This window comes from Nansenia antarctica (genome assembly GCF_963989245.1).
Source record: "Nansenia antarctica genome assembly, chromosome: 4".
Classification (NCBI taxonomy): domain Eukaryota; kingdom Metazoa; phylum Chordata; class Actinopteri; order Argentiniformes; family Microstomatidae; genus Nansenia; species Nansenia antarctica.
In genome coordinates, this window is record NC_137689.1 from 76,595,006 (window position 1) to 76,619,069 (window position 24,064).

At 46.4% G+C, this 24,064-nt stretch overlaps 1 protein-coding gene across 1 annotated transcript; it reads left to right on the forward strand.

The window, feature by feature from the left end:
• Window positions 1-1,988: 1,988 nt before the first annotated feature.
• On the forward strand, window positions 1,989-24,064 carry LOC308156573 (NLR family CARD domain-containing protein 3-like; the record flags this gene model as incomplete). Its single annotated transcript, XM_080529945.1, has 7 exons — window positions 1,989-2,045; window positions 8,084-8,183; window positions 8,378-10,175; window positions 12,512-12,685; window positions 16,305-16,478; window positions 18,389-18,562; window positions 23,887-24,064. The coding sequence occupies exons 2-7, from the start codon at window positions 8,138-8,140 to the stop codon at window positions 24,062-24,064; spliced, it is 2,544 nt and encodes an 847-aa protein (XP_080386071.1). The 5' UTR covers window positions 1,989-2,045; window positions 8,084-8,137.

Genomic DNA, 24,064 nt, shown 5'->3' on the forward strand with positions numbered 1-24,064 from the left:
CGCAGCGTCTGGCTGTTCTCCAGGCCTGTTCTAGGTGTTTAACTGTCTGTTCTCCAGGCCTGTTCTAGGTGTTTAACTGTCTGTTCTCCAGGCCTGTTCTAGGTGTTTAACTGGCCTGCTGGGCTGAAACATACTGATACTTTCAGGCTCCATTTGATTTCCACCAGAGAAGGGCATCTCCGTCTCTGTCAATCACGAGCTCTGAACAACAGGCAGTCCTCTCTGATTATTATTATTGTTATTATTATTATTATTTATTTATATTTGTTCTCCATTTATATTAATTTCTGAGGAGAAGCCGTCATGTGACACGTCTTTTGACAGGTTATTTATTTGACAAACGACGTTGTTTACAAAAGCTTCTGTCATCTCATAGCATCTTCAACCACACAGACAGTGGTGCTGGACCAACACTCTTAACACACAGACAGTGGTGCTGGACCAACACTCAGGCCTTTATTATATATAGCAAGATCGAGATCAAAAAAGTTACAACAATATGCAAACTGCAAATTACAAGCTAACGTTAGCTAGTTAGCTTAGTAGCTACGCATTGAGCTTCAGTTTAGTTTAGTTTATTAGTTTATTATATCGAGGACAATCCAAATACATGAACCATATAAAATACAGTAAAAAAGGCAGCGTTAGCCTAATCGGCTAATTTTCAGCTGGAGTCCCTGGCCAGTTGCAACATGGCATCCTGAAAAGTAACGTCATTAGTTAAAATAAAACATTTAAATATTCTAAGAACACGTGGCTGAGACAAGGTACCCCAACATCACACTTGACAAAAAACACAAGTAAGCAAGCTGAGGTGATTACAAGCGGCTGCAACAAACACTAACAGCGCATAGGGGACAGGGACACATGACGTCATAGCAAACACAGTATTTATTTTTACTTTGAATTACGGTAATAATTAAGTAAATGGATATTAATCCGGTAAAGTGGAAAGTGTGATTCCACATAAACAAATATTGATCATGTTCAAGGTTGTGAGGCTCGTAATGCCGCTTCTCTCTGGTCCTCACTCTCTAGCTTCCTGCTGAGTTACCGTAATAACCCTGTAGGCCCTATGGGTAGAAACCACAGCTTTACCGTAATAACCCTATAGGCCCTATGGTAGAAAGCACAGCTTTGAGTTACCGTAATAACCCTGTAGGCCCTATGGGTAGAAAGCACAGCTTTGAGTTACCGTAATAACCCTATAGGCCCTATGGGTAGAAAGCACAGCTTTGAGTTACCGTAATAACCCTATAGGCCCTATGGGTAGAAGGCTCTGCTTTGAGTTACCGTAATAACCCTATAGGCCCTATGGGTAGAAGGCACAGCTTTCAAGCGTTGGAATTTTTCCGATAACACATAGTTTAGGAATTACGGTAATGAGAACAATGTGTGTAAAATGATGTCTACATGCCATGGCCTGTCTTATTAAGGCATGTGTGTGTGTGTGTGTGTGTGTGTGTGTGTGTGTGTGTGTGTGTGTGTGTGTTGAGACACATATTGAAGGTCTGTCTTTTGTTACAGCTCTGTCCAATCAGGATGCAGCTCTGCCTCCAGCTGTGTGTCCATGAAGAGTGATGAGTCGAAGGATCATCCTTGGACACATTTTCGTGAACAAAACATTGACAGTGAACAAAGGTAATATCACACAAGTCCTCACAACCTCTAACATCCCTTTAATAATTATAATAACTTTTTATTTGTATAGCGCTTTTCCTGCAAACGTTGCAGCTCAAAGTGCTCAGCTAATGTTGTAAAGAACCTGTGAAGGAATCCCTGCTGCCTCACCAGGCATGATTATAACCATCATTATTATTACATCTGTGATATATGGATGGACAATCTGGTTACACTTCCACTAGTAATGATGTTTATGGAACAGAGCACACCTCTGAATGATACTAAGTGTTCTGAGCAGCCAAAAGCAACAAGGAGAATATGACACAATGCAACATTGAGACAAGGTGTTTTATTTCCACAGGAGCCGACCCAGATCAGAGGCAGAGATCCCCAGTGGTCCTGACCTGTCCTCTGTGTTGGAGGTGAGTCTTGTTTTACATTTGTAAAGCCACCGTCTGTCAAATGTATTTCCAGTCAGAAGTATTGTCCAGACTCTTGTTTGTAAGCTGTGGGTTAGGGGTTAGGGGTCTTGGCTAATGAGTTAGCAGAGTCTCAGTAGAATTAATCAGGGTGAAATGGCTTCAAAGTGGAGGAACAAATAAAATATTGTATTTATTTATGTAACCTTTGGCCTTGTCCACACGGAGATGAATGTGGGCGTATCTGCCAAAGTGTTTTATCGTAGGGCCGTTTCGTCACACGGAGCCGCGTTCTGGGAGCCTGAAGACGCTCTTTTAACCCGGGTCCCAGAGTGAACACATCTGAAGACGCTATCTTTTAACCCGGGTCCCAGAGTGGACACATCTTAAGACGCCAGACTTGCGCTTCCGTCTTTACAAGCCAGATGCATCCTTCCTGAACCGATGACGCCATAGCCCCGCCTCTCCCTTAACCCGCATGCGCTAACCCAGCCAACAACAACAACAACAACGGCGCCTTACATGGTTGTTGCGTTCGTGCTGCAGAAGCTATTGAGCTTGATTGGGCTTTTACAGCTAAATTACTGCTCCTCCTGAGACATCTTCTGACCCTCACCACTACGTCTCCTAAAGACACCCGCTTTCCCCTCTACTGTGTCCCTAAGAACTTCTATTGCCCCCCTTGTACTGTTTCTCAGTTTCTCCAGTAATATAAAAAAAAAAAAAAAAAAAAAAAAAAAAATTAGTAGAAGGCGATAATAGGGAGAAGGTTTTTCCTTCTATCAGTGGCCCCGGGCCCGAGCTAGAGTACTCTTCCTGCAACGAATGGTGGATTGCTGATTCACATGCTTAGTATTCAAATGTATTGATTGTAAGTCGCTTTGGAATAAGGCGTCTGCTAAATGCCAAAAATGTAAATGTAAATGTAAAATAATAATAATAATAATTCATTAATAATTCATTAAATGTATATCGCGCTTTTGCGTGTCCAGGGGGGGGGTGCAGGGTTAGGGGAGATGGCTAGGGGTAGGGGAGGTTGTATGCATGTCGGGGGGAGGGTGGATGGCAGGGTTAGGGGAGATGGTTAGGGGTAGGGGAGGTTGTATGCATGTCCAGGGGGGGAAGGGGGTGCAGGGTTGGGGGAGATGGCTAGGGGTAGGGGAGGTTGTATGCATGTCGGGGGGAGGGTGGATGGCAGGGTTAGGGGAGATGGTTAGGGGTAGGGGAGGTTGTATGCATGTCGGGGGGAGGGTGGATGGCAGGGTTAGGGGAGATGGTTAGGGGTAGGGGAGGTTGTATGCATGTCGGGGGGAGGGTGGATGGCAGGGTTAGGGGAGATGGCTAGGGGTAGGGGAGGTTGTATGCATGTCCAGGGGGGGGGGGGTGCAGGGTTAGGGGAGATGGCTAGGGGTAGGGGAGGTTGTATGCATGTCGGGGGGAGGGTGGATGGCAGGGTTAGGGGAGATGGTTAGGGGTAGGGGAGGTTGTATGCATGTCCAGGGGGGGAAGGGGGTGCAGGGTTGGGGGAGATGGCTAGGGGTAGGGGAGGTTGTATGCATGTCGGGGGGAGGGTGGATGGCAGGGTTAGGGGAGATGGTTAGGGGTAGGGGAGGTTGTATGCATGTCGGGGGGAGGGTGGATGGCAGGGTTAGGGGAGATGGTTAGGGGTAGGGGAGGTTGTATGCATGTCGGGGGGAGGGTGGATGGCAGGGTTAGGGGAGATGGCTAGGGGTAGGGGAGGTTGTATGCATGTCCAGGGGGGGGGGGGGTGCAGGGTTAGGGGAGATGGCTAGGGGTAGGGGAGGTTGTATGCATGTCCAGGGGGGAGGAGGGTGGCAGGGTTAGGGGAGATGGTTAGGGGTAGGGGAGGTTGTATGCATGTCCAGGGGGGGAGGGGGGGCAGGGTTAGGGGAGATGGCTAGGGGTAGGGGAGGTTGTATGCATGTCCAGGGGGGAGGAGGGTGGCAGGGTTAGGGGAGATGGTTAGGGGTAGGGGAGGTTGTATGCATGTCCAGGGGGGGAGGGGGGGCAGGGTTAGGGGAGATGGCTAGGGGTAGGGGAGGTTGTATGCATGTCGGGGGGAGGGTGGATGGCAGGGTTAGGGGAGATGGTTAGGGGTAGGGGAGGTTGTATGCATGTCGGGGGGAGGGTGGATGGCAGGGTTAGGGGAGATGGTTAGGGGTAGGGGAGGTTGTATGCGTGTCCAGGGGGGGGGGGGGGGTGCAGGGTTGGGGGAGATGGCTAGGGGTAGGGGAGGTTGTATGCATGTCGGGGGAGGGTGGATGGCAGGGTTAGGGGAGATGGTTAGGGGTAGGGGAGGTTGTATGCATGTCGGGGGGAGGGTGGATGGCAGGGTTAGGGGAGATGGTTAGGGGTAGGGGAGGTTGTATGCATGTCGGGGGGAGGGTGGATGGCAGGGTTAGGGGAGATGGTTAGGGGTAGGGGAGGTTGTATGCATGTCCAGGGGGGGAGGGGGGTGGCAGGGTTAGGGGAGATGGTTAGGGGTAGGGGAGGTTGTATGCATGTCGGGGGAGGGTGGATGGCAGGGTTAGGGGAGATGGTTAGGGGTAGGGGAGGTTGTATGCATGTCCAGGGGGGGAGGGGGTGGCAGGGTTAGGGGAGATGGCTAGGGGTAGGGGAGGTTGTATGCATGTCGGGGGGAGGGTGGATGGCAGGGTTAGGGGAGGTTGTATCCATGTCCAGGGGAGGGTGGATGGCAGGGTTAGGGGAGATGGTTAGGGGTAGGGGAGGTTGTTTGCGTGTCCGGGGGGGGGGGGGGTGGCAGGGTTAGGGGAGATGGTTAGGGGTAGGGGAGGTTGTAAGCATGGGAGAACATCCACCTCATTTTTCTGGTTTTCTGCTCGAAATGACATGCCCACAGTGAATATAGAATATCTCCACAATCACAAGGGCCTTCATAATGATATTGTTATGAAAGCTACCACCTGTGGGGTGGCTGTAGAAGTGTCAGAATCAAAATCTATGTTACTGTGTCAGAGCAAATAGAGCTAGAACATTATAAAACATCTCAAATTCAGTCTCCGCCTAAAAAAACAACAGCTTTTACAGTGAATATCACCTTGGAAACCTGATAACGAAGCCCAAATCATCTAGGAATCAGTACTCCAGGGTCTTATTAGTACTTGTGCCAAAGTCGATGCTAGTAATGTGAGCAAATGCAACTTTGTACCTGTTTTAGTACAGGTATGTTTAGGCGGACACCTATATGTTTAGGCCATTTGGAGATATGTTGGCACCATCTTTGACCTTTGACCTTTCTCATGTATCAGATATCTTTTTATTTATTTTTTTGGGGGTTGGCCGACTAATGGTATGGAAATTCGGCGTTGAAACCGGACATGACACATTCTCCAGTTGGAGAAAACTGGATGTGACTTAGGCCGTGTTTACCGTCTCAGGGAAAAAATGGTGGCATCGTATAGCATGCAAAATTGTGAAAAAAATTTGATATCGATGAAGAGAATTGATAGAGGTAAACTCTTTATATCACTTCGGATGCCGATGGGGGTCCGTTGGCTCCTATGAGGTTAAAGGCGAGGAGTGAGGGTGAGTCTCTGAGTGGTTGAGGGAGAGAGTTCCAGAGGCGGGGTGCAGCTCGTGAAAAGGCACGGTGACCGAAGCTTTGAGGGTGGGACAGTGAGGGGAACAATGGATGAGGATCGGAGGGTACGGGTAGGGCGGTGGGGGAGAAGGAGGTCAGTCAGGTAAGGGGGGGCCAGGCTATGGAGGGCTTTGTATGTGAGGATGAGCACTTTGAATTGGATACGTTCTTTGATGGGGAGCCAGTGGAGAGAGTGGAGGACAGGAGTGATGTGGTCACGGGAGCGGGTGTTTGAGAGGAGGCGTGCAGCAGAGTTTTGGACCATCTGGAGTCTATGGAGGGAGCGGGAGGTGATGCCGGTGAGTAGGGAGTTGCAGTAGTCGAGGCGGGAGGAGATGAAGGCGTGGATGAGGGATTCAGCAGCGGACGGGGAGAGGCAGTGTCTAATTTTTGCAATGTTGCGGAGGTGGAAGTAGGAGGTCTTGACGATGGAGCTGACGTGGGGATCAAATGAGAGGGTGGGGTCCAGGATGAAGCCAAGGTTGCGAGCCAGGGGGGAGGGGGTGATGGTTGTGTCGTCAATGGTGAGTGTGATGGGTCCGGTTTTATTGAGAATGGATTTGGTGCCGATGAGGATGACTTCGGTCTTTTCACTGTTGAGTTTGAGGAAGTTGTGTGTTAGCCAGGTTTTTATTGCTGAAATGCAGATTTCAATGTGAGTGAGGGGTGGGTTCTGGGTGGATTTTGTGGTGATGTAAATCTGGGTGTCGTCGGCGTAGCAGTGGAAGTCCAGATTGGAGTGCGTCACGGTAGGAGGAGGTGTGTTGCTTGTAGGCTTCGGCGTGGACAGTGAGGTGGGTTCTATTGTGGAGTCGTTCGAGTTGGCGGCCGGTCTGTTTCATGGTGCGCAGTTCAGGGGTGAACCAGGGGGAGGAGGAGGTGAAGGAGACAGTGGTGGTTTTCAAGGGGGCCAGTGAGTCAAGGGAGTCAGAGAGAATGGGGTTGAGCATGGGGGCATAGTCTGGAGGGTTGGAGGGGGTGGAGTCAGTGAGGAGGGCAGAGGATATGGACTGAGATAGAGTGAGGGTTGACAGATTTTATGTTACGGAAAGAGATGGTGCGTTTGATGGGGTGGCGCGGTAGGGGCAGGGGGGCAGAGAAGAGGATGCAGTGGTGGTCAGAGAGTGGGAAAGGAAGAGGGTGGGGGTTGGATATGGGTAGGGAGGCAGAGCAGACAAGGTGGAGTGTGTGGCCTTTTACATGGGTGGGGGAGTTGATGTGCTGGGTGAGGTGAGGTGGGTGAATCAAGGAGAGAGAGGAAGTCAGAGGTGAGGTTGGAGTTGGGTTGGTCCACATGGATATTAAAGTCACTGTACTGTGTACGGCTCCTCTACTACTACCACCACCAGCAACAAATGGACCTGGAGAACAGCTACAACATGTTCTTCAACATTTAATATTATATTAATTAAATTAATCAGTGGTTTCGTTTGGACGCACATATTTCTTGAGATGACTTCGTGTTTATGGAAAACCTTTTTAAAATGAAAAAGAAAAAGATCGGTTCTGTCTCTGTGTGGATGTGGCCTTTATTTAACCAGCTAAGACCCATTGAGGTTAACAGCTGTTTTGCGAGGGTGACCTGGCAAGAAGGCACACAGGGAAGTAGCAGTGTGTACATGAAATGTTACAACAATACAAATATACAGAAAACACTTAATGTCAAGTTACCAACGCATTATGAAATACAAAACAACTGCAGCATCAAAAACATTGTTGTTGATCAGAGACTTAAAAACAGGCAAGGATACTAACTCCTCTAACTTCAGAATGTTTGAAGTGTGATCCAGGATGAAGGGCATTATGGGAAACATATACAGTATGTTCCCTGCCTCAGTTCTAGCCTGAGGAACAGACAAGGACAGCAGCGGGTGTGAATACTGTTCTAGTAACACTACTAGGACTGAGTGGCTGATCTAGTAAGGAACAGAGATACAGAGGGAGTTGCCCTATCAATGCTTTGTACACAAAGGTGTACCAGTGCTTTAGCCTCCTGGTGGAGAGAGAGCTCCATTGCACCCTGGCAGACCATTCACAGTGATGAGTGATCTAGCATCATTAATGAATCTTAAAGCACCATGATATACTGTATCAAGAGCTGTTAAGGTACCATGATATACTGTATCAAGAGCTGTTAAGGTCCTAGGACTTCAGACAAGATCATTTCTAACTGATATTGAAAAAAAAGATGTGTCCCTAAAATAAAAACCCAATTTCAACTTAAGTTTTTTGGTCTCTTTAGTTTCAGCTTTTCAATGTGCTATTTAAAATGTAGCTTTTCATCTAACCACATCCCAAGGTACTTATAGGAGGGGACCCTAACAATATGCTGAGATAAGATCAAATCTGCATACAGTTCAAAAGAAAGTTCATTTATTTTTTCCATTGACTTTTGAAGCGGTTTTAATTTCTTCTTCAGTTGCCTGAAGAGGATGAGAGGCAGAGGGTGGGGGCCAGGAAGGAGGCTGGACAGATGCTGAGAGCCATGAACCAGATGGAGCTCACTGTCACACTGGAGAGTAAGAGCTTCCTACTATCAGTCTGTCATGTGACTTCTTCTACTGAATATCAACCATGTGACTAGTTCTACAGAATATCAACCTTGTTGTGCAAATATAAGCTATTCTTCCTGTTTTTACTGACTATGATTGTGTGTTTACGGTTTAAGGTTAATGAAATACTGTAACATTTTTGGCATAATTTGTTCCCTCAGATGAGCGTGCTGTGGAGTGCCAACTTAAACTGAAACTCAACCATAAGAGCAGGTGTCAGTGTGTGTTTGAGGGAATAGCTAAACAAGGCAACCCAAAACTTCTCAATGAGATCTTCACAGAGGTCTACATCATTCAGGGTGGAAGTGGAGAGGTCAATAATGAACATGAGGTCAGACAGATTGAGACAGCATCCAGAAGACCAGCTACAGAAGAGACACCAATCAAATGCAAAGACATCTTCAAACCCTCACCTGGACAAGACAGACCAATCAGAAATGTGTTAACTAGGGGAGTCGCTGGCATTGGAAAGACAATCTCTGTGCAGAAGTCTATTTTGGACTGGGCTGAAGGAGAAGCCAATCAGGATGTCCAGTTCATATTTTCACTCCCTTTCAGAGAGTTGAATTTATGCATCGGCAAAAACTACAGTTTGTTGGAACTCCTCGATCACTTCTATGTGGAAACAAAAGAATCAGGAATCTCCAACTATGACAAATACAAAGTTGTGTTTGTCTTTGATGGTCTGGATGAGTGTCGACTTCCTCTAGACTTCCAGAACAACAAGAGATGTTGTGATGTCACAGAGTCAGCCTCAGTGGACGTGCTGCTGACAAACCTCATCAAGGGGAATCTGCTTCCCTCTGCTCTCCTCTGGTTAACCTCCCGACCTGCAGCAGCCAATCAGATTCCTCCTGAGTGTGTTGACCGGGTGACAGAGGTACGAGGGTTCAACGACCCACAGAAGGAGGAGTACTTCAGGAAGAGAATCAGTGATGAGAACATGGCCAACAGAATCATCAAACATGTTGAGGGATCAAGGAGTCTCCACATCATGTGCCACATACCAGTGTTCTGTTGGGTCTCAGCCACTACTCTGGAGAGACTGATGGGTGAAGCAGAGGGAGGAGAGATGCCCAAGACTCTGACACAGATGTACACACACTTCCTGGTGTTTCAGACCGTACAGACGAAAGTGAAGTATTCTGGAGTCCATGACAGAGATTCACTCTGGGACAAAAAGATCATTCTGTCACTGGGAAAACTGGCCTTCAAACAGCTGGAAAATGGACATCTGATCTTCTACGAGGAGGAACTAAAAGAGTGTGGCATTGACGTCGGAGAAGCAGAGTACTCAGGAGTGTGCACACAGATCTTTAGGGAGGAGAGTGGACTGCACCAAGGGAAAGTGTACTGCTTTGTGCATCTGAGTGTTCAGGAGTTTCTCGCTGCTCTGTATGTGTTCCTCACATTCAACGACAGCAATACCAATCTTATGAACACACCACCCACAATCAGAGAGAAAGCAGCCATCAGCCTCTACAAGAGCGCAGTAGACAAGGCCTTGCAGAGTGAGAATGGACACCTGGACCTGTTCCTCCGCTTCCTCCTGGGCCTCTCACTGGAGTCCAATCAGAATCTCCTACGAGGCCTTCTAAAAAAGAAAGGCCTAATAAGGCTTTTTCTGACACCGACACGAAGCAGCTCACAGACCAATAAGGAAACAGTCAAGTACATCAAGGAGAAGATCCAGGAGAATCCCTCTTCAGAGAGATGCATCAACCTGTTCCACTGTCTGAATGAGCTGAATGACCATTCTCTAGTGAAGGAGGTCCAACGCTACCTGGAGTCAGATGATCTCTCAGGGGCCAAACTCTCACCTGCACAGTGGTCAGCTCTGTCCTTTGTGTTGCTGACTGGTCAAGGCAACTTGGATGAATTTAACCTCAGCGATTACTCCAGATCAGAGAAGTGTCTCCTGGGGCTACTGCCAGTGTTCAGAGTCTCACGAACAGCCAAGTGAGTATCTCAATTGTTGGCTTTTGTTGCTTATGAATGTCTCTGTTGACTCTGCGTTGTGTTTAGTACCAACAATTAAAATAATTTTACAATTAACGATCCAACACGAATATGCAGTGGTTTGACAGAAAAGGTGGTGTTTATTCAACAAGTTCAGATGTTTACAGTCTTTACAGTAGGAGGGATTAAAATCCCCAAATGACTCCTGTCTGTTTGCCTGTCACCCTCACGCGTATGAAATAATCTGGCATTCAGACAACAACTTATAGAGTTCTCTACCAGTGGGAGTCATCATAACTTATCAGACACTAAAACTGCTAAACTGTGTACAGAGGTCAACGGGGGACAGAGTTGATCAACATCACATTCCTGGGTGAAAAACATGACCAACACACACCCTGTCATATGAAAAACATGACCAACACACACCCTGTCATATGAAAAACATGACCAACACACACCCTGTCATATGAAAAACATGACCAACACACACCCTGACATATGAAAAACATGACCAACACACACCCTGTCATATGAAAAACATGACCAACACACACCCTGTCATATGAAAAACATGACCAACACACACCCTGTCATATGAAAAACATGACCAACACACACCCTGTCATATGAAAAACATGACCAACACACACCCTGTCATATGAAAAACATGACCAACACACACCCTGTCATATGAAAAACATGACCAACACACACCCTGTCATATGAAAAACATGACCAACACACACCCTGTCATATGAAAAACATGACCAACACACACCCTGTCATATGAAAAACATGACCAACACACACCCTGTCATATGAAAAACATGACCAACACACACCCTGTCATTTGAAAAACTCACACAAAGCCAGAATGTAGTTACCGTAAATCCTCTAATATTGGCTCCTTTATTTACTGAGCCGCAGAGAGCAGCAGGCCTTTGTTGGAGGCAGGCTTATATTAGAGGGAGGCCTTTATTTCTTACATTAAACTCTCATGGACATAATCCTTCATTTCCTGACTTTTATTGCAAACCATTGCACAAACCAAACACAAAGCAAATACATTAACTTCACAGTTAAATTATCGTTATAACGACCAGATTACCAGTAAACTGGAATACCACAGGTATTAACAAATAACATAAATGTGCCCAATGCCACATACAAACTAAACTAAACAAATGGCAGACTGGCAGTTTACAGCACAGTCAATAAGAATCAGATTCAGCGTCAATATCAGCAAAATACGGCCCTGCATCTCTCCAGTTTACAGCATAACCACCAGATTAAACTGTTATATTAACAACATAACATCATCACATTCACAGCATAACCACCAGATTAAACTGTTATATTAACAACATAACATCACATTCACAGCATAACCACCAGATTAAACTGTTATATTAACAACATAACATCATCACATTCACAACATAACCACCAGATTAAACTGTTATATTAACAACATCATCACATTCACAGCATAACGACCAGATTAAACTGTTATATTAACAACATAACATCATCACATTCACAGCATAACCACCAGATTAAACTGTTATATTAACAACATAACATCATCACATTCACAACATAACCACCAGATTAAACTTGTATATTAACAACATCATCACATTCACAGCATAACCACCAGATTAAACTGTTATATTAACAACATAACATCATCACATTCACAGCATAACCACCAGATTAAACTGTTATATTAACAACATAACATCATCACATTCACAGCATAACCACCAGATTAAACTGTTATATTAACAACATAACATCATCACATTCACAACATAACCACCAGATTAAACTTGTATATTAACAACATCATCACATTCACAGCATAACCACCAGATTAAACTGTTATATTAACAACATAACATCATCACATTCACAGCATAACCACCAGATTAAACTGTTATATTAACAACATAACATCATCACATTCACAGCATAACCACCAGATTAAACTGTTATATTAACAACATAACATCATCACATTCACAGCATAACCACCAGATTAAACTGTTATATTAACAACATAACATCATCACATTCACAGCATAACCACCAGATTAAACTGTTATATTAACAACATAACATCATCACATTCACAGCATAACCACCAGATTAAACTGTTATATTAACAACATAACATCATCACATTCCCACCACCAGCTAGCCGTGCTCTTCCCTTCAGCTCAGTTTAGCTGTTTTAAGTCCATAGAACAGAACACATAGAACCATCGTACCATTACCACAGATGTCTTACTGTTACATCTTTTGTATTACTGTTATATTTTTCTATGAAGGCTGGAGAGATGTAACCTCACAAAGAGATGCTGTGAAGCGCTGGCCTCAGCTCTCAGCTCAAACTCCTCCCACCTGAGAGAGCTGGACCTCAGTCAGAACAATCTACAAGACTCAGGAGTGAAGCTGCTCTCTGCTGGACTGGAGAGTCCACACTGCAAACTGGAGACACAGAGGTGTGTAGACATACTGGCTAATATACAGTCAAAGTCAGCTTCATTGTCAATCCAATACATGTACAGACATACAGAGGGCTGAAATTGCGTTTCCCTCTCATCCACGGTGCATAGCAAACAAAAACAATAAATAACGATATAATACGACAACTTTTAAAATAACTATAGATACAAAAAATACTAGATAAAAGATTGGAAATGTGCGGTACAATGTACAGGGGTGGAATACAATATGAACAATGACAATAGTGGTAATTGGCTCAGTATAATAGAGTAAAGTGGCTAAAGTACAGGTATGCTTGTATGTATGTATGTATGTATGTATGTATGTATGTATGTGTGTGTATGTATGTATGTATATGGATGTATGTATGTATGTGTGTATGTATGTATGTGTGTATGTATGTATGTATGTATGTATGTATGTATGTATGTATGTACAGGTATGCTTGTATGTATGTATGTATGTATGTATGTATGTATGTATGTATGTATGAATGTATGTATGTATGTATGTATGTATGTATGTATGTATGTATGTATGTATGTATGTATGTATGTATGTATGTATGTATGTATGTATGTATGTATGTATGTATGTAGGTAGGTAGGTAGGTAGGTAGGTAGGTAGGTAGGTAGGTAGGTAGGTAGGTAGGTAGGTAAGTAGGTATGAATGTATGTATGTATGTATGTATGTATGTATGTATGTATGTATGTATGTAGGTAGGTAGGTAGGTAGGTAGGTAGGTAGGTAAGTAGGTATGAATGTATGTATGTATGTATGTATGTATGTATGTATGTATGTATGTATGTATGTATGTATGTATGTATGTATGTATGTATGTATGAAGTGAGATTGTTCTTAGTCCGGAGTCAGTGGGGGCAGAGTAGGAGGGGCGGGGAGAGAGTTCAGCTTCCTGACAGTGGGGGCAGGGGGTAATATACAGTATTTCACTTTTAATCCACAGATGCTTGAATATGAAGATATATTAATATAAACTCATATAAGTAAACAATGAAATATCCAATGTTAAAAGAGAGACATTGAGGTAAAGGCCATAACCTTTTTGATGCAATCATTTGTCTTCTTTCAATGTAAAAGTAGGTTACTCTTAATGATACACTACAAGACTTGAATTTTAGCTAAATTAAAATGTTGTTCATCTCTAACTTTTGCTTCAGTGTTGAATGTATAGTGTATGGTGTGTTGAGTGTATGGTGTGTTGAGTGTATGGTGTGTTGAGTGTATGGGTTGTTGAGTGTATGGTGTATGGTGTGTTGAGGTCAAATCAAATGAAAGCTGTTCATATGCACAGGATACAGGATGTAAACGCTACAATGAAATGCTGCTACGAGCCTCTCAACCTCTCAACAGCACAGTGAAATATCAAGGAGAAGAAATACAAATAAATAATAACAACTACACAATAGGCAGTAGGGCACAGTAAAAGTACCAAGTCAATAACAATTCAATTATCATAACAGGTCAATAACAGCCAAGTGAGTATCTCAATTGTTGGCTTTTGTTGTTTATGAATGTCTCTGTTGACTCTGCGTTGTGTTTAGTACCAACAATTAAAAGAAGTTTCCAATTAACAATCCAACACGAATATGCGGTGGTTTGACAGAAAAGGTGGTGTTTATTCAACAAGTTCAGATGTTACAGTCTTTACAGTAGGAGGGATTAAAATCCCCAAATGACTCCTGTCTGTTTGCCTGTCACCCTCACGCGTATGAAAGAATCTGGCATTCAGACAACAACTTATAGGGCCGGTTTCAGAGACAAGGCTTAAGCCTAGTCCTGGACTAAATCACACTTTCAATGTAAAATCTCCATTGAAGATGTTTTTTAGTCTAGGACTAGGCTTAAGCCTTGTCTGTGAAACCGGCCCTAAAACTGCTAAACTGTGTACAGAGGTCAACGGGGGACAGAGTTTATCAACATCACATTCCTGGGTGAAAAACATGACCAACACACACCCTGTCATATGAAAAACATGACCAACACACACCCTGTCATATGAAAAACATGACCAACACACACCCTGTCATATGAAAAACATGACCAACACACACCCTGTCATATGAAAAACATGACCAACACACACCCTGTCATATGAAAAACATGACCAACACACACCCTGTCATATGAAAAACATGACCAACACACACCCTGTCATATGAAAAACATGACCAACACACACCCTGTCATATGAAAAACATGACCAACACACACCCTGTCATATGAAAAACATGACCAACACACACCCTGTCATATGAAAAACTCACACAAAGCCAGAATGTAGATACCGTAAATCCTCTAATATTGGCGCCTTTATTTACTGAGCCGCAGAGAGCAGCAGGCCTTTGTTGGAGGCAGGCTTATATTAGAGGGAGGCCTTTATTTCTTACATTAAACTCTCATGGACATATTCCTTCATTTCCTGACTTTTATTGCAAAACATTGCACAAACCAAACACAAAGCAAATACATTAACTTCACAGTTAAATTATCGTAATAACGATCAGATTACCAGTAAACTGGAATACCACAGGTATTAACAAAATCTAACATAAATGTGCCCAATGCCACATAAAAACAGAACTAAACAAATGGCAGACTGGCCAGTTTACAGCACAGTCAATAAGAATCAGATTCAGCGTCAATATCAGCAAAATACGGCCCTGCATCTCTCAGTGAAAATACGCCCTGTCATCCAACACACTAATCAAAGAGGCCTACCGCTATGTAAACAGCCAGTTTACAGCATAACCACCAGATTAAACTGTTATATTAACAACATAACATCATCACATTCACAGCATAACGACCAGATTAAACTGTTATATTAACAACATAACATCATCACATTCACAACATAACCACCAGATTAAACTGTTATATTAACAATATAACATCATCACATTCACAGCATAACGACCAGATTAAACTGTTATATTAACAACATAACATCATCACATTCACAGCATAACAACCAGATTAAACTGTTATATTAACAACATCATCACATTCACAGCATAACCACCAGATTAAACTGTTATATTAACAACATAACATCATCACATTCACAGCATAACGACCAGATTAAACTGTTATATTAACAACATCATCACATTCACAGCATAACCACCAGATTAAACTGTTATATTAACAACATAACATCATCACATTCACAGCATAACGACCAGATTAAACTGTTATATTAACAACATAACATCATCACATTCACAGCATAACGACCAGATTAAACTGTTATATTAACAACATAACATCATCACATTCACAGCATAACAACCAGATTAAACTGTTATATTAACAACATCATCACATTCACAGCATAACCACCAGATTAAACTGTTATATTAACAATATAACATCATCACATTCACAGCATAACCACCAGATTAAACTGTTATATTAACAACATAACATCATCACATTCACAGCACATTCCCACCACCAGCTAGCCGTGCTCTTCCCTTCAGCTCAGTTTAGCTGTTTTAAGTCCATAGAACAGAACACATAGAACCATCGTACCATTACCACAGATGTCTGACTGTTACATCTTTTGTATTACTGTTATATTTTTCTATGAAGGCTGGTTGGATGTGACCTCACAGAGAGATGCTGTGAAGCGCTGGCCTCAGCTCTCAGCTCAAACTCCTCCCACCTGAGAGAGCTGCACCTCAGTAACAACAATCTACAAGACTCAGGAGTGAAGCTGCTCTCTGCTGGACTGGAGAGTCCACACTGCAAACTGGAGACACTGGGGTGAGTAGACATACTGGCTAATATACAGTCAAAGTCAGCTTCATTGTCAATCCAATACATGTACAGACATACAGAGGGCTGAAATTGCGTTTCCCTCTCATCCACGGTGCATAGCAAACAAAAACAATAAATAACAATATAATACGACAACATTACAAAATAACTATAGATACAAAAAATACTAGATAAAAGATTTGAAATGTGCGGTACAATGTACAGGGGTGGAATACAATATGAACAATGACAATAGTGCAATAGTGGTAATTGGCTCAGTATAATAGAGTAAAGTGGCTAAAGTACAGGTATGCTTGTATGTATGTATGTATGTATGTATGTATGTATGTATGTATGTATGTATGTATGTATGTATGTATGTGTGTGTATGTGTGTGTGTGTATGTATGTATGTATGTATGTGTGTATGTATGTATGTATGTATGTGTGTATGTATGTATGTATGTACAAGTATGCTTGTATGTATGTATGTATGCATGTATGTATGTATGTATGTATGTATGTATGTATGTATGTATGCTTGTATGTATGTATGTATGTATGTATGTATGTATGTATGTATGTATGTATGTATGTATGTATGAAGTGAGATTGTTCTTAGTCCGGAGTCAGTGGGGGCAGAGTAGGAGGGGGGGCGGGGAGAGAGTTCAGCTTCCTGACAGCGGGGGCAGGGGGTAATATACAGTATTTCACTTTTAATCCACAGATGCTTGAATATGAAGATATATGAATATAAACTCATAATATGAGTATATTGGATATTTCATTGTTTACTTATATTATAAGTAAACAATGAAATATCCAATGTTAAAAGAGAGACATTGAGGTAAAGGTGATAACCTTTTTAATACAATCATTTTACAATAATGTGTCTTCTTTCAATGTAAAAGTAGGTTACTCTTAATGATACACTACAAAACTAGAATTTTAGCTAAATTAAAATGTTGTTGATTACAAACTTTTGCTTCACTGTTGCGTGTATGGTGTATGGTGTGTTGAGTGTATGGTGTGTTGAGTGTATGGTGTGTTGAGGTCAAATCAAATTAAAGCTGTTCATATGCACAGGATACAGGATGTAAACGCTACAATGAAATGCTGCTACGAGCCCCTCAACCTCTCAACCTCTCAACCTCTCAACCTCTCAACCTCTCAACCTCTCAACCTCTCAACCTGTCAACCTCTCAACCTCTCAACCTCTCAACCTCTCAACCTCTCAACCTCTCAACAGCACAGTGAAATATCAAGGAGAAGAAATACAAATAAATAATAACAACTACACAATAGGCAGTAGGGCACAGTAAAAGTACCAAGTCAATAACAATTAAATGATCATAACAAGTCAATAAAGTTATCATTCTCTATGATATATCAATCCATTTCTTACGTCAGTAACACAAAAAATCTTTAATCTTAGGTGACCATTTTTGACCAATGAGATCATTTCAGGGCATTATTATACATATAATTATATATATTATATTCCTGACTATTTCCCTTTTAGCTCAGGATCACCCCCAGAGGCAAAGTCCTCCATCATGTAACTTTAACAGTTTTTGATCTAACCACATCATTTCCTGAAGCGTAGCGTTAGTTCAGACGGGTTGAGTCAGAGGGTGCAGCTGTCTGTCAGGTGACCAGAGGACAGCCAGCGATCGTACCTCTAGTGACACATGTTAGTGTTGACTACTCATATGGAGAAGCAATGTAAAGGACATTGTTAAAAGAAGAAACAAGGTCAAGGCCTGACCTCACTGAATGCATGTACGAAAGGCGCTATATAAATAAAGCTTTACTTACTTACTTACTTACAATCTTTTGTCAGTATTGTAATTATTACTGTAGGCTACACTGAACTGTTATGGACTTACTGCATCATTTTATTGAATTCTTATTCAGGCTGGAGGGATGTGACCTCACAGAGAGATGCTGTGAAGCGCTGGCCTCAGCTCTCAGCTCAAACTCCTCCCACCTGAGAGAGCTGCACCTCAGTAACAACAATCTACAAGACTCAGGAGTGAAGCTGCTCTCTGCTGGACTGGAGAGTCCACACTGCAAACTGGAGACACTGACGTGAGTAGACATACTGGCTAATATACAGTCAGCTTCATTGTCAATCCAATACATGTACAGACATACAGAGGGCTGAAATTGCGTTTCCCTCTCATCCACGGTGCATAGCAAACAAAAACAATAAATAACAATATAATACGACAAGATTAAAAAGAACTATATATACAAAAAATACTAGATAAAAGATTTGAAATGTGCGGTACAATGTACAGGGGTGGAATACAATATGAACAATGACAATAGTGGTAATTGGCTCAGTATAATAGAGTAAAGTGGCTAAAGTACAGGTATGCTTGTATGTATGTATGTATGTATGTATGTATGTATGTATGTATGTATGTATGTATGTATGTATGTATGTATGTATGTATGCATGTATGTATGTATGTATGTATGTATGTATGTATGTATGTGTGTATGTATGTATGTATGTATGTATGTATGTATGTATGTATGTATGTATGTATGTATGTATGTATGTATGTATGTATGTATGTATGTATGTATGTATGTATGTATGTATGTATGTATGTGTGTATGATGTGAGATTGTTCTTAGTCCGGAGTCAGTGAGGGCAGAGTAGGGGGGGGGCAGAGTAGGAGGGGGCAGAGTAGGAGGGGGCAGAGTAGGAGGGGGGCAGAGTAGGAGGGGGCAGAGTAGGAGGGGGCAGAGTAGGAGGGGGGCAGAGTAGGGGGGGGGCAGAGTAGGGGGGGGGCAGAGTAGGAGGGGGCAGAGTAGGAGGGGGCAGAGTAGGAGGGGGCAGAGTAGGAGGGGGGCAGAGTAGGAGGGGGCAGAGTAGGAGGGGGCAGAGTAGGGGGGGGGCAGAGTAGGGGGGGGGCAGAGTAGGAGGGGGCAGAGTAGGAGGGGGCAGAGTAGGAGGGGGGCAGAGTAGGAGGGGGCAGAGTAGGAGGGGGCAGAGTAGGGGGGGGCAGAGTAGGGGGGGTGGGGGCAGAGTAGGAGGGGGCAGAGTAGGAGGGCGCCAGAGTAGGAGGGGGGCAGAGTAGGAGGGGGTCAGAGTAGGAGGGGGCAGAGTAGGAGGGGGTCAGAGTAGGAGGGGGGCAGAGTAGGAGGGGGGGCAGAGTAGGAGGGGGTCAGAGTAGGAGGGGGGCAGAGTAGGAGGGGGGGCAGAGTAGGAGGGGGCAGAGTAGGAGGGGGCAGAGTAGGAGGGGGCAGAGTAGAGGGGGGGCAGAGTAGGAGGGGGGCAGAGTAGGAGGGGGCAGAGTAGGAGGGGGCAGAGTAGGAGGGGGGCAGAGTAAGGGGGGGGGGAGCAGAGTAGGGGGGGGGCAGAGTAGGAGGGGGCAGAGTAGGAGGGGGTCAGAGTAGGAGGGGGCAGAGTAGGAGGGGGGCAGAGTAGGAGGGGGTCAGAGTAGGAGGGGGCAGAGTAGGAGGGGGCAGAGTAGGAGGGGGCAGAGTAGGAGGGGGCAGAGTAGAGGGGGGGCAGAGTAGGAGGGGGGCAGAGTAGGAGGGGGGCAGAGTAGGAGGGGGCAGAGTAGGAAGGGGCAGAGTAGGAGGGGGGCAGAGTAGGAGGGGGGCAGAGTAGGAGGGGGGCAGAGTAGGAGGGGGCAGAGTAGGAGGGGGCAGAGTAGGAGGGGGGCAGAGTAGGGGGGGGGGGAGCAGAGTAGGGGGGGGGCAGAGTAGGAGGGGGCAGAGTAGGAGGGGGTCAGAGTAGGAGGGGCCAGAGTAGGAGGGGGGCAGAGTAGGAGGGGGTCAGAGTAGGAGGGGGCAGAGTAGGAGGGGGCAGAGTAGGAGGGGGCAGAGTAGGAGGGGGCAGAGTAGAGGGGGGGCAGAGTAGGAGGGGGGCAGAGTAGGAGGGGGCAGAGTAGGAGGGGGCAGAGTAGGAAGGGGCAGAGTAGGAGGGGGGCAGAGTAGGAGGGGGGCAGAGTAGGAGGGGGGCAGAGTAGGAGGGGGCAGAGTAGGAGGGGGGCAGAGTAGGAGGGCGCCAGAGTAGGAGGGGGGCAGAGTAGGAGGGGGTCAGAGTAGGAGGGGGCAGAGTAGGAGGGGGCAGAGTAGGAGGGGGCAGAGTAGAGGGGGGGCAGAGTAGGGGGGGTGGGGGCAGAGTAGGAGGGGGCAGAGTAGGAGGGGGCAGAGTAGGAGGGGGCAGAGTAGGAGGGGGCAGAGTAGGGGGGGGCAGAGTAGGAGGGGGGCAGAGTAGGAGGGGGGCAGAGTAGGAGGGGGCAGAGTAGGAGGGGGCAGAGTAGAGGGGGGGCAGAGTAGGAGGGGGGCAGAGTAGGAGGGGGCAGAGTAGGAGGGGGGCAGAGTAGGAGGGGGCAGAGTAGGAGGGGGCAGAGTAGGAGGGGGCAGAGTAGGAGGGGGCAGAGTAGAGGGGGGGCAGAGTAGGAGGGGGGCAGAGTAGGAGGGGGCAGAGTAGGAGGGGGCAGAGTAGGAGGGGGCAGAGTAGGAGGGGGCAGAGTAGAGGGGGGGCAGAGTAGGAGGGGGGGCAGAGTAGGAGGGGGCAGAGTAGGGGGGGGGCAGAGTAGGTGGGGGCAGAGTAGGGGGGGGGCAGAGTAGGGGGGGGCAGAGTAGGGGGGGGCAGAGTAGGGGGGGGCAGAGTAGGGGGGGGGGCAGAGTAGGAGGGGGCAGAGTAGGAGGGGGCAGAGTAGGGGGGGGGCAGAGTAGGAGGGGGGCAGAGTAGGAGGGGGCAGAGTAGGAGGGGGCAGAGTAGGGGGGGCAGAGTAGGAGGGGGGCAGAGTAGGAGGGGGCAGAGTAGAGGGGGGGGCAGAGTAGGAGGGGGGCAGAGTAGGAGGGGGGCAGAGTAGGAGGGGGCAGAGTAGGAGGGGGGCAGAGTAGGGGCGGGGGCAGAGTAGGGGGGGGCAGAGTAGGAGGGGGGCAGAGTAGGAGGGGGGCAGAGTAGGAGGGGGCAGAGTAGGAGGGGGGCAGAGTAGGAGGGGGCAGAGTAGGAGGGGGGCAGAGTAGGGGGGGGCAGAGTAGGAGGGGGCAGAGTAGAGGGGGGGGCAGAGTAGGAGGGGGCAGAGTAGGAGGGGGCAGAGTAGGAGGGGGCAGAGTAAGAGGGGGCAGAGTAGGGGGGGGGGCAGAGTAGAGGGGGGGCAGAGTAGGAGGGGGCAGAGTAGGAGGGGGCAGAGTAGGAGGGGGCAGAGTAGGAGGGGGCAGAGTAAGAGGGGGCAGAGTAGGGGGGGGGGCAGAGTAGGAGGGGGCAGAGTAGGAGGGGGCAGAGTAGGAGGGGGCAGAGTAGGGGGGGGGCAGAGTAGAGGGGGGCAGAGTAGGAGGGGGGCAGAGTAGGAGGGGGCAGAGTAGGAGGGGGCAGAGTAGGAGGGGGCAGAGTAGGAGGGGGCAGAGTAGGAGGGGGCAGAGTAGGAGGGGTCAGAGTAGGAGGGGGCAGAGTAGGAGGGGGCAGAGTAGGGGGGGGGGCAGAGTAGAGGGGGGGCAGAGTAGGAGGGGGGCAGAGTAGGAGGGGGCAGAGTAGGGGGGGGCAGAGTAGGAGGGGGCAGAGTAGGAGGGGGCAGAGTAGGAGGGGGCAGAGTAGGAGGGGGCAGAGTAGGAGGGGGCAGAGTAGGAGGGGGCAGAGTAGGGGGGGGCAGAGTAGGAGGGGGGCAGAGTAGGAGGGGGGCAGAGTAGGAGGGGGCAGAGTAGGAGGGGGCAGAGTAGGAGGGGGCAGAGTAGGGGCGGGGGCGGGGCAGAGTAGGAGGGGGGCAGAGTAGGAGGGGGCAGAGTAGGAGGGGGCAGAGTAGGAGGGGGCAGAGTAGGGGCGGGGGCGGGGCAGAGTAGGAGGGGGGCAGAGTAGGAGGGGGCAGAGTAGGGGGGGGCAGAGTAGGAGGGGGCAGAGTAGGAGGGGGCAGAGTAGGGGGGGGCAGAGTAGGAGGGGGCAGAGTAGGGGGGGGCAGAGTAGGAGGGGGGCAGAGTAGGAGGGGGCAGAGTAGGAGGGGGCAGAGTAGGAGGGGGGCAGAGTAGGAGGGGGCAGAGTAGGAGGGGGGGCAGAGTAGGAGGGGGCAGAGTAGGAGGGGGCAGAGTAGGGGGGGGGCAGAGTAGGAGGGGGGCAGAGTAGGAGGGGGCAGAGTAGGAGGGGGCAGAGTAGGAGGGGGGCAGAGTAGGAGGGGGCAGAGTAGGAGGGGGCAGAGTAGGAGGGGGCAGAGTAGGAGGGGGCAGAGTAGGAGGGGGGGCAGAGTAGGGGGGGGCAGAGTAGGGGGGGGCAGAGTAGGGGGGGGCAGAGTAGGGGGGGGCGGGGAGAGAGTTCAGCTTCCTGACAGTGGGGGCAGGGGGTAATATACAGTATTTCACTTTTAATCCACAGATGCTTGAATATGAAGATATATGAATATAAACTCATATAAGTAAACAATGACATATCCAATGTTAAAAGAGAGACATTGAGGTAAAGGTGATAACCTTTTTGATACAATCATTTTACAATAATTTGTCTTCTTTCAATGTAAAAGTAGGTTACTCTTAATGATACACTACAAAACTTGAATTTTAGCTAAATTAAAATGTTGTTCATCTCAAACTTTTGCTTCAGTGTTGAGTGTATGGTGTATGGTGTGTTGAGTGTATGGTGTGTTGAGTGTATGGTGTGTTGAGTGTATGGTGTGTTGAGGTCAAATCAAATTAAAGCTGTTCATATGCACAGGATACAGGATGTAAACGCTACAATGAAATGCTGCTACGAGCCTCTCAACCTCTGAACCTCTGAACCTCTCAACCTCTCAACCTCTCAACCTCTAAACCGCTCAACCTCTCAACCTCTCAACAGCACAGTGAAATATCAAGGAGAAGAAATACAAATAAATAATAACAACTACACAATAGGCAGTAGGGCACAGTAAAAGTACCAAGTCAATAACAATTAAATTATCATAACAAGTAAATAAAGTTATCATTCTCTATGATATATCAATCAATTTCTTACGTCAGTAACACAAAAAATCTTTAATCTTAGGTGACCATTTTTGACCAATGAGATCATTTCAGGGCATTATTATACATATAATTATATATATTATATTCCTGACTATTTCCCTTTTAGCTCAGGATCACCCCCAGAGGCAAAGTCCTCCATCATGTAACTTTAACAGTTTTTGATCCAACCACATCATTTCCTGAAGCGTAGCGTTAGTTCAGACGGGGTTGAGTCAGAGGGTGCAGCTGTCTGTCAGGTGACCAGAGGACAGCCAGCGATCGTACCTCTAGTGACACATGTTAGTGTTGACTACTCATATGGAGAAGCAATGTAAAGGACATTGTTAACAGAAGAAACAAGGTCCAGGCCTGACCTCACTGATTACAATCTTTTATCAGTATTGTAATTATTACTGTAGGCTACACTGAACTGTTATGGACTTACTGCATCATTTTATTGAATTCTTATTCAGGCTGTGGAAATGTGACCTCACAGAGAGATGCTGTGAAGCGCTGGCCTCAGCTCTCAGCTCAAACTCCTCCCACCTGAGAGAGCTGCACCTCAGTGACAACAATCTACAAGACTCAGGAGTGAAGCTGCTCTCTGCTGGACTGGAGAGTCCACACTGCAAACTGGAGACACTGAGGTGA